This window comes from Ursus maritimus, unplaced genomic scaffold (assembly GCF_017311325.1).
Source record: "Ursus maritimus isolate PB19 unplaced genomic scaffold, ASM1731132v1 scaffold_3, whole genome shotgun sequence".
In the NCBI taxonomy this organism is placed as follows: domain Eukaryota; kingdom Metazoa; phylum Chordata; class Mammalia; order Carnivora; family Ursidae; genus Ursus; species Ursus maritimus.
Genome location: NW_024425563.1, coordinates 83,820,764 through 83,832,418, shown reverse-complemented (window position 1 = coordinate 83,832,418; position 11,655 = coordinate 83,820,764). Strand labels below are relative to the sequence as shown.

General features: G+C 38.2%; 1 protein-coding gene across 2 annotated transcripts in view; it reads left to right on the top strand.

Annotated features, from left to right (window-relative positions):
• Window positions 1-11,655, top strand: part of RELN (reelin) — a 475,458-nt gene that overhangs the window by 398,971 nt on the left and 64,832 nt on the right. For both annotated transcript variants that reach the window (XM_040644349.1, XM_040644350.1), the window contains exons 39-43: window positions 1,606-1,777; window positions 1,877-1,979; window positions 3,706-3,935; window positions 7,888-8,108; window positions 9,878-10,025. In XM_040644349.1, coding sequence (XP_040500283.1) covers window positions 1,606-1,777; window positions 1,877-1,979; window positions 3,706-3,935; window positions 7,888-8,108; window positions 9,878-10,025 — 874 coding nt within the window. The remainder of the gene's footprint in view (window positions 1-1,605; window positions 1,778-1,876; window positions 1,980-3,705; window positions 3,936-7,887; window positions 8,109-9,877; window positions 10,026-11,655) is intronic.

The following is an 11,655-nucleotide window of genomic DNA, read 5'->3' as shown; positions in this document are numbered from 1 at the left end:
CATTCCTGCTAAATTCATTTAAGAATAAATAGTTCTTCTGAGTGTGGCATTTCATTATTGAGACAGAACAACATTCCAGCAAAATACCATGACAAAGTGACAGGGACTTACACCAAGCAGAAAGTGCCTTAGATAAAATATTCTTATCACACACACCCGCTTCAGTGGTAAGTTAAAGTGAATGTATAATTTAACAGCATTTTCAGACAAATTTGTAATGTTTTATTGCTTTCAATATTTCTATTAACTGCTGATTATAAAGGACCAGACTCTACCAAATCATGCATTTAATGGCCTGAGTAAGCATGGAGATATCCCATTAAGCAGATTCTTTGCAGAGGTAACAGAGAAATGAGTAAGAAAAATGTACTGCTATCTCTAAAATTTAACCTGAATTTTTACTTTATAACTAGTAAGCCAAAAATTTTTTTAACTTATTATGAACAGAAAAAATAATCTTTTATAATCACCAAATAAATGTAAATAAATACAACCAAGTTTCACAATCCAGAGGATTATTGTCTTCATGTTATGGATGGAATGCTTACCTGATTTTTCTTTATTGTTTTCACCAGCTGCTTCCAAAACAAGAAAAGAGAAGAAAGCTACTAGAATTAGAACAGTGATAGGATTAGAGAGAGAGAGACACACGTGACTTCATTTAAATCATCAGGTTATTTCTACAGGCTCCTGTTTACAGATTATATATATATATATTTATAATATATATAGATAGTCTGTAAGAATTGTAATCAAAGTAGAAATCAATGAAGAAGCAACCTTGGGGAATCTTGATGTGTCTGCTTGGCATGGTCTTATCTCCTTGTTTTCTTGAGTCCAGACCGCGCTTTGCCAAGGCAGCCTGGGTTTGCCCTCCTCTCTACTCTGTAGGTCTCTTCCTTCGACACCCAGCCTGTGTTGCTGAATCAAATTCTATGACAGCCTATGGTGTGATTTTACTAGTTTTCTGGATAGTTCCACGTATCTTCAAATAAACATAAAAGTTCTGAAAAACATTTAAAAAATGTATATAACACTGAGTATATTCTTCTGTGTAGTTTTAACAATTAAATAAAATTATGCATCAGGCCAGTGTTTTCATGACCGCAGTCCTTTGGCCTGACCATAGCATGATGCCTCGTCATGAGTTGACTCGAAAAGGTAATGAGTTGCTCCTCAAGTTGACTAGCATACCTCAGTTTTAAATCCTCAGGCTTGACCGCCTATGCTCACAGATGCAGATATCTTCCAGATCCCTTGATACCATGAAAACATAACTCGAATCCCATTCTCGGCAGTGGAGGGTCTGCAGCACCACCGCACTGTGACTGGAAGGGGAGCACATTTTCACAAACCCTCTCAGCTTTCCAAAGCCAGTGAGGCTGTTCCTGCTCTGTCAACTTAATATGATTGACAGCTTAATGTTTTCATACCTCAATTGCTATAAATACACTGTCATATAGTATGTGTTTCTTTGTCTGGAAGGCATATTTTTAACCTGTTGTTATGGATTCCTTTCTGTCCTTTTCTTTCTTCTAACGAGCAAAAATGTCTCTGCGATTTTCACCATTGGAAAAACTTTTTTTTAATCCAAAAATGCCTTAGGTAAGAAAGAAGAAATCTGGATTGTTGATGACTTCATTATTGATGGGAATAATCTAAACAACCCTCTGATGCTTCTGGATACATTTGACTTTGGACCCAGAGAAGACAATTGGTTTTTCTATCCTGGTGGTAACATTGGCCTTTATTGCCCGTATTCCTCAAAAGGAGCCCCGTAAGTCTTTAATTGAGACGCTAAAATAAAACCATTGCCCCATACAAATCACGATGAACTTTCGCCCAATGGATTTCTTGTTGTTTTCTTACATAACAGTGAGGAAGATTCAGCAATGGTATTTGTTTCAAATGAAGTTGGTGAGCATTCCATTACCACTCGTGACCTGGATGTGAACGAGAACACCATCATACAATTTGAGGTACTTGACATGGTTCTGTCAGAAATGCTTTAAATTTTATCTTGAGCAAAAGCCAGGAAAGAGAAGGAAAATCTCAGATAATCTCATGCATTATGACTTTACATTTTTGTGCAGGGACAAAAAAGGTTTCACATCATAATTCATTTTTATTAGCAGAACCAATTGTCCTACTAAGGTTTATATTTCTGAATTTTTGTCCTTTATTTATGACATAATCTCCCTACCTACTATGATGGGAAGTTGTTGAAATAAATTATTTTAAACATGATGAAAACGAAAAGAGTCATACTATTCTAGTATTATTGTTGTCACAATTTTTACGTGTTAGTTAAGACCCAGTCAGTGTAACTACTGCTGTACCATGCCGGGCACATTTATATAATATTTATCATGATGCCACCATGGATTCGACAGATAAAAAAACACTACACTATTTTTATAATTTTTGTGTATTTCATTAATATTCATGGACTCCTTATAATTTGGAAGAGAGCAAATTAATAATGTATAAAAGATACTTTTATGTATTTCAAGCACTTAGATAAAATCAGCAGGACCAAGGGTGCGTTGTGCCAGCATTCAGTAGTACTAACTTTTCAAAAATGCTTGTTTCATAGCCGAGATCTCTCTCTACCTTGGGAAGGCTTACAGTGGTGCCTAACTGCATCAACAAAATTCTGAATATTTGTTTTAGGTTAACTCTCAGTAGCCTCTAAATTAGAGTTGTCTTTTGCATCTCAAAAGTCAGAGACCAAATGATGCTTTCATAGAGAAATTATTCTATATCTATTTTAGACTCTCTGTTATATTTTCTAGTTTTAAGTTACTTAAATAACCTTCTATTATATTGTCTAAATGCATGCTTTAAATGTTAATTTAAAAAGATAGCACATGTGGCCCTGTTCTGTTTTCAGGAGATCTAGGTAGAAACAAATACCTCTAGTTGAAAAGTTTATCTAATGTTAATAGTTTCCTCATCAAAAGGTAAAGGAGTAAGTTCAACAACAAAAATTATAAATATGAATATATCTGGGTGCTACAATACCAAGAAAATATTAATCTCAGTTGCAAGAGGGGAAAATTGCATAGAAAGAATTACATGCATTTATTTAATTAAGTTTTAGTTTATTTACTTGAAAGCATGGAAAAAGGAATGAAGTGGTTATTTCCCTAATGGTTAAGAAGGTCTTTCTGAAAAACGTTCTCCCTGTGCCACGGAAATAGTGACAATAATTGTGTTTCGTTTTGTCTTAATATTGAATACATACTGAAGTTTTTTTGCGTGCAGAACTTTGAGGATTATTTGGAAGGTGTCGCAAGGAGGAAAACAGAGGGTCTTCCTCTCTCGTGGACTGAAAAAAAGCTAATGGCTAGAAGTCAGGAAACAGTCTTTTCATTACGATTTGCTTGGCTTGGCTGTGAAAGTAGGCCAGAGGTAAAATTTGGAATCCACACCAGCCTCTGCCTTACCCATTTCCTAGCTTTTTATAAAAGGAGGGAAAATAAATTTTTTATGAGGCCCTTTGAGGTTCTTTATGAAAAAATTATTATTTGAAGGTAATATATGATATTACTCAGTTAGGCAAAACAGAATTTTATAGTGTTAAATATTTCAGCAAGACAGTTCCCAGGAAAATGGACTCTCGAGAAAAGAACGAAGTGGTGAATCATTTCAAGGCCTGTTGCTCTGAAGTAATTTGTATCGCTTTTTTCCTTCCTCCCCAAGATCAACGTGGGTTGCTCCACGGATAGCTCATCCACCGATCCAGTCAGACTGGAGTTTTCAAGGGACTTCGGGGCGACCTGGCACCTGCTGCTCCCCCTGTGCTACCACAGCAGCAGCCACGTCAGCTCCTTGTGCTCCACCGAGCACCACCCGAGCAGCACCTACTACGCGGGGACCACCCAGGGCTGGAGGAGGGAGGTCGTGCACTTTGGGAAGCTGCACCTTTGCGGGTGAGGACCTGCCGCTTCACACCGCCATCTTTCTCATTTGACGATGTTCTCCCCGATGTCACCGTTGGCTTGCCACTTCATGGGGGGTGACCTCCCCTAGTTCTCCACTTCAGCAGATCAGTGGATACTCTAAACATGGGGCTCTGAGCTGACACACTACTCAGAGTTCGAAGATAGATTTAAAAGAGTACATCCTGGACCGCACTCTGTAGTGATTCACATCCCCCACGGGTCTTTATTAGATCCATGAGAAAGCAACAGAAATATGGTTTTCTCCTAATATTGTAATCCCCCCCACCTGCCCCCAGCTCCCAATATAAATGGAGTAAGAATTTTATGACTTTCAGACATCTACCTTTGTCTCTTGTGTAGGGAGAGGGAACAGCGAGAGGATGGAAGCCCACAGAATATTCTAGGTGCCTCATTAAAAAAAAAAAAAAAAAAATTGTTCCGCTCTCCCCCCTCCAGGCATTTCTGCTTTTCCAACCTCTCTCAGCATTCTTGCTCCATGTATTTGACTTGTCTGTCGGAAAGCTATTTGGAGATAAAGGACTTCAATTCTAATAGAATTGAAATGAATAGTTCAAAAACTAAACCTAATAATGTAAGCAAACAAAGAGAGGAAGTCAATAAAGCAGGCTGCCTCAGAATTTGTCTTTTCTCTCAGAAGAAAGAACTTGTTCTTTCAGGGTATGTCAAGAAAAGAAGAAAGTACTAATATACTTTCAAGATGGAAACAGATTTACATTCCCAGTGTGAAACTCAGCATAATTAGAAGTCTTGGGTCTTCAAGCAAAACGACTAATACCTAGTACTTTTCCAAAAGGGTGAAAGTGACTTTTCACTAGTCCGTATTCTCTTTGAACATAAATCCATTTGCTTCTCATCATGTCATCAGCATAATTTTTATAATTTGATTGCTAAGGACTGTAATATTTTGAGCTGTCATGGATGTCATTTATTAATTCTTGCTATTACACCAGGATATGATCCCAATGGAAAATCCAACTATTAAAAAAAAAATGAGCATTACTAAGCAGAATGTCCTCATGGTTCTCTAGAAGATAGAGCTGACAATTCAGCCGGCACAACCAGAAAGCTGTTATTGCTGGGGGTGGGGAGGACTGTCTATAGAAGAATAGGGCAGGGAGAAAGAGCTCAGGAAACACTTTTTACCCAAAATCAGTTCTATTATTTAAGATCCGATGTTGCAGGAAATATGAAGGGGCTTATCAAAAAGTAGAAGAACTTAGGAGAAGCATATTGGGGAATTTCATGGACCCCACTCAAAGTGTGAGGACTTCAGCAAAAGGAGTATGTGACCCTCATTTTTATCATGTTGACCTTAACATCACTCAACAAACGACTGCTCTCACGTGCCAGAACTCCTAATTCCACATTTCTAGAAAAGACAATCTAAATCAATCAGCTATAGCCAGAAAGCTAAGCCATGCAACAGAAGCCTAGCTGCCAAAAATCCACGCTTATGGGCAGTGTAGGCAGGGAAAGGCCTGCTGGCCAATCACGCAGACACCTATGGCCCAGATTGTGACCATTATGGTTATTGTTGAAAAGCTCCCAATTTTCTCTTTAATGGACCTCTCATTTCTTCCTATTGCTCAGCTAAGAATTGGGTAAACTAGGAAACCACCCTAAAGATAGGGTGTAGGCCATGAGTTTACATTGTTTTAACAACTGAGACTCGCTTCAGCACGTTCCCACATGGAAACAATCCTATTTAAAGAAATATGGAATGAAGTCACAGGACAGTTGCTCCAGTGTCATGGAAACCACCTCTCTCAGAATTGGTGATGTCCGCGGGGCTGTGCTGATGCATGAGGAAATACAATTTGGAAATCTGAATGAGAGAAGTCATAAGGCAATATAATTTGAACATTAGAAATGTATACATTTTCACCCACTGCTACTGAGTGTCAGTTAAAAATATATCTCCTCCAATGATAAAGGGATAGAACTTAGGCCATTGTGTTTTTTGTACTCCGTGTCATTTTTATTTCTATAAAAAGAAAAGAAATCTGTTGAGAGGCATGCCCGCTCTCAGAATGGTATAAACCGACCTTCCAAACTGCCTTCAACCACTTCTGCAAAGAGAAGAATTTTCCTTAATAGTGTTGTCTGGTCCTTGTTTCAGGAAAAGAATTAACACTCTTCTTAAAACCCACACAGGCATGAATTGCTGGAAGGCAAAAGTTAAATTTTCTCCAACTCAGTGAACCATTGCTTGGTTTGTATTCAGCATGGTCCATAGTGACAGTACAAGCTAGATGCTAAAAAATATATATATAACCCATATTTAAATTACCCTCTTCTGTGCTCTTACTGGACCCCAGGTACCAAAAAAGCATATGAGATGTTTTCAGGTGCAAAAATGACCGTGTTTGCCTCCACATCTAGTCAATTCACCTTTGAAGCATGAAGTATGGAGCTTCCATTGAGTTTTATTCACATCACCTTTGTGTCCTTTTCATCTAGGAGCCTTTTTGTCTGTAAAACTTCCTAATTGCTTTTGCTTTGTACAGTTTCATAATGAGTCAACCAAAACCCCTGTCTGAAGAAAGCACTGTTGTGTGCTTGAAATTTTAAGTTTACGTTTGAAAAACAGTTCCTTTTGAATACCACTGGCTTAGGAGAACAAACGCTGACATTCACCAGGGAGGGTGGCAGTGAGAAATTTTCAAAATAAGATTTCAGCAGAAGGGAAGCACAGTGAAACCAGACCCTTCAGCCCATTTATCACAGTGCTTGCAGTTTCTGTGTCAAGGCAGGTGAACAATAATAAATATCCAACCAAGGTGGCTCATTTGTATTCAGGACATTTGAATAAATAAGAAGTTCAAAAAAATCCATGTAGGCTTTTGTTCAAAGGAAAGCTCTAGCCATTTCCCTCAGCTCAGCAGTCTGAAAGTTCAAAGGGTAGAAAGTGCTTCTTGCCAAGACTAAACTCTGACAAGTATTTGAAAATAAAATGTAATTATGAACTGGCATTTTGGGAGCAGCTCAGTATGGTTGGAGTCTTGAGATAAACAATGAAATTAGGGTTAAAATTATATGTGGGAACTTGACTCCATCTGCTTTACTATCTACTAAACTTTAGAAGCCTAATAAGTACTTCCAAAATTGACTTCTAATTTCTATTTCTCAAATTTAAAAAATTATTCTGAATTTGGTTTCTATGATCACTGAAAATGGGACACGTTCATAGGGTACAAAAAGGAGTGTGCATGCCGTCTCTATGTCTAGCCCCTCAAAAATAAACCTGTCTTCTTTGAATTGACTTTTGTGTCTAATAAAATATACTAAACTATTTTTGGACTACTACCTAAATATGTAGGTTATTTCCAAGAAGCTATCATCAACAATATGATAGGACAATTTACTTGGAAATAAAATTAATTAATGGCTGTCGGGGGCTGGAGCTAGGATGGTATGGGGACTGACTGCTTAATAGACACAAGGTTTCCCTTTGGGGTGATGAAAATGTCTTGGAACTTGATCGAAGTGGTGGTTAGCTGAACACTGGGAATGTGCTGACTGCCCCCAAGTCATACCCCTTAAATAAGTAATGGTTGCTTTTCTGTTACGTGAATTTTACCTCAATTTATGAAGAAAAAGATTAGTTATGCGGAGTGTAGATGGTCAGAATGGAGAAAGCATCACCAAAGAAGTCACTGTTGAAAAAGGTGGAGGGTCAGGTGGAATTTGACCTGGTGATAGGATTGGGAAGGGCTTACAGGAAGCAAAAACATAAATTGGCAAAATCCTGGAGATTGAGGAATGGAGTTTGTGTTCGTGAAATGTCAAACCATGTTTTCTACTTCGTGAGTGTGGTGCAGAGGCACTGACTGGCCGCTGCTCCTTGATCAGATGTCCTTATTTTGAGCTTACGTTGTTCTGTTGATGCGATTTTAAAAGACTTGTGCCTCTTTTCCAGATCTGTGCGTTTCAGATGGTACCAAGGATTTTACCCTGCAGGCTCTCAGCCAGTGACGTGGGCCATCGATAATGTCTATATTGGTCCCCAATGTGAAGAGATGTGTAACGGACATGGGAGTTGTATCAATGGAACCAAGTGTATATGTGATCCCGGCTACTCAGGTCCCACCTGTAAAATAAGCACCAAAAATCCTGATTTTCTCAAGGATGATTTTGAAGGTAATCTTTTAAAATAAATCCTATGGAGCTTTGTGAAAGAACTTACATAGTAAATGTAATTTGTAATATAGAAGTAATCATGAATTTCACTCTAACATTCATTATTTATCCTTACAATTGGTACCACCCACGCCTTCATTTCATTCTGAATTATATAGGGTTCCGTTTTTGAGGCAATGCAATGAGAATGAGCAAGGCCATGATTGAGAAAACTAAAGCTATTTTCACCACTTTTTCTCTCACATGGAATTGCTGATTAATGATAATTTTAGGAACTGTCTCTAGACAGTTAATCTTGGGTAGAGGGAACAAGTTTCCAAAAATATAAATTCCTGTCGTTGTTTATCATCAGCTCCTTGAGCAGCCTCTTCTCACTTTCTGTACCTCAGTTTTATACCTAGAATCTAACATCATTGTCTGTGACGAAAATGTTATAGAAAAATGTGCTTGGATATGTACTCTGATAAAACAATGGAAAAATATTCTCATAAGAGAAAGTCTTTTTCTTTTTTAAAGATTTTTTATTTATTTATTTGACAGAGATAGAGACAGCCAGCGGGAGAGGGAACATGAGCAGGGGGAGTGGGAGAGGAAGAAGCAGGCTCCCAGCGGAGGAGCCTGATGCAGGGCTCGATCCCAGAATGCCGGGATCACTCCCTGAGCCGAAGGCAGACGCCCAGTGACTGAGCCACCCAGGCGCCCCTCATAAGAGAAAGTCTTAAACAAATGTAACAGCTACGTGTGTTAGGATAGTGGGACCAAAAGACTTCTTTTTCCCAAGTTGTTTATAAAATTGTTATAGTAGATTTATGGTTGTGAGGTACAATTTAATATTAGATTTAGGTATATCAGTGCAATGGAGTATGATGCAGCCAAAAAAAAGAATGAAATACTGATTCAAGCAACAACATGGATGAACCTTGAAAACATGCCAGGTGAAAGAGGTCAGACACAAAAGGCTATATATCATATGATTCTGTGAAACATCCAAAATTGACAGATCCATAGAGACAGAAGGCAGATTAGTGGTTGCCAGGGGCTGGGTGAGAGGGCAATAGGGAGTGACTGCTTAAAGGGTATACGGTTTCCCTCATGGGTGATTAAAAAGTTCTGGAACAAGGTAGTGGTGATGGTTGCACAACATGAGTATGAATGTACTAAATGCCACTGAGTTCACTTTAAAATATTGAAAATGATCAATTTTGTGTTATTTGCATTTTACCACAATCAAAAAACCCCCACTAGATCTAAGATAAGTATCTGGAGAGATTTGTAAGCTGGTTTTGAAAGACATTATTTAATAGAAAATATTAAATTACACTGTAACTTCTTCCATTAAAACTGTGTTTTTAAAAATATTTTATAATACCTGCCTGACGCGGTCCTCAGAGTAGCAAAAACACAGCGAAGAGGCCAGTGAAAAAACTACATTACCCTCCCTTACTTCTGGCCTGACTCACGCTCAGACTAGCCAGTGTCATTTTTGGCAGCGTAGGAGAGCTGAGAGGAAGGACCCAGCTGCCTGGACCATAGCTACTCAGGAAAAGCCCCACCCCCCTTCTGTCATGTGGCCCCTTAAATTATACAGCCAAAGTTAAACAGTTCAAACAAGCTAAACTGTTGAAGAGACCTCTTCTCCCAAAATATGTGGCTTCACTAGTCATGACTTTGTATTTCAAAACTGCCTAAAGCACTTAACCATATTCCTTTAAAAAAGAATATGACTATCTTTGGGGTCATAGGTAAATCACCTTTACCACTTTTTTCAGGTCAGCTAGAATCCGATCGATTCTTATTAATGAGTGGCGGGAAGCCATCTCGGAAGTGTGGAATCCTTTCCAGTGGAAACAACCTCTTTTTCAACGAAGATGGCTTGCGCATGTTGATGACACGAGATCTGGATTTATCACATGCTAGGTAAACGTTTTTAGATGCTGTTGAAAAGCCCCATTGTGATGTACAGTCACAGAACATAATCAAATCAGAGAGAAGCAGACCTCTCAAGGACAAGGCCTTCCGTTGGAAATGCTGAGCTTCTCTCTTATCTGAGACTCCGTTAAGACACAGCTCCTGTCATTTCCATCCTAAAACCGAGAGAGCTTTGTGAAATAAGCTAGATGAGAAATGAAACATAGCTAAACAGACACAAGTCAATATCAAAATCAGTGCTATTGACAAGGTGGTGACTAGGAAATGACAATGTTTCACTTCCTTTCACTTCAAGAAAATAATGTTGCATCTTTTTTATCCACCTTCTGGAGAATACTTTTCATGAGCACTTGAACAATGTGGAAAATTACACCACGCTTAGTTGAAATAGAATACGTCCTCAAATGACCCACCATTAATTTTCCATCCATTAGCAATTTAAGTTAAGAATATTTGAAGTTAGCCTTATTCTTTATACACATTTCTTTCCAATGATTTACTCATGCTTTCTAGGCACTCATTTTCTGATTTGAGCACAGCCTCTCAGAAACAAACATTTTAAACTGGCTCAGAGGATTATGTCCTGTCAAGATGTATATCCCTTGATCATTTGACGAGCCAAAAACTTAGCCAGGAAAATAAAGAAGACAACTCAACATGTATAAAATGGAACCCTGACCTATTTTTGCAAGTGAAAAAAGGAGTTGTGTTTTTGGTTTTTTAAAGCATTTCCGAGTATCTTAAAATAGATCTTGACATATTTATCCTCCTCTTTCACCTAGATCTTTTATTTATTGAATATAAATTTGGCCATGTTTCATAAAAATACGATTCTGTGAGATAATTTTACAGTAATAGAAAGCAAAATTTTATTTCTCTTCCTCCTATTTTAATGCACATGGTTTAATTTGATGCTCTTTATTTTAGATTTATCATTGGCAGCTGAGTTCTCTAATTTGGAAATTACTGGGCTTTTCTAAATAATTCCGATGTGGATTTATCCATAACTAAATTAATATATAAACATTTCTCAATATAAGTAGACAGTAGACCAAAAGGTATTTTTCTGTAAATGGTTATTGTTTTTATAGATATCAACGTCCACTAGGTACTAACTATGTATTTTTTTTTCATTAATCCAATGTTAAAAGCTCCATTATTTATCTCATCTCAGTAGCATGCTGTGTAGGATTTGCATACATTGACCTCAAAACGCTCCATGTAAAATCCCAATTTTCTCAGGGTTATAAGATAAATGAATGCCTAGTTAATGGAGATGGGGGAGGGGAGGAACCCATGAAGAACGCATGGTTTTATATATGGAACTGATAACTTTTATAATAAGTCCCAGTATGCTTCCTATGTTTGACATGCATACATAATTGGGTGTATGTGTTGGGTTACACATGAAATTTATTCTGCATTACCAGCTAGCACGGCAGCCAGACCAGGCACCAGCAGCTTGCCTGCCAAAGATAACATGTGAGCTAGTTTTCATTGGCACCCTAGCTGGTTGCTGCCACTCCGTCCACCTCCCTGCCAGCTGGGAAGGCTGCCCCTGGCTGGCCGCCACAGTTCTCGATGGCCAGTATCATCCATCCCAGACCCAGCAATAGTC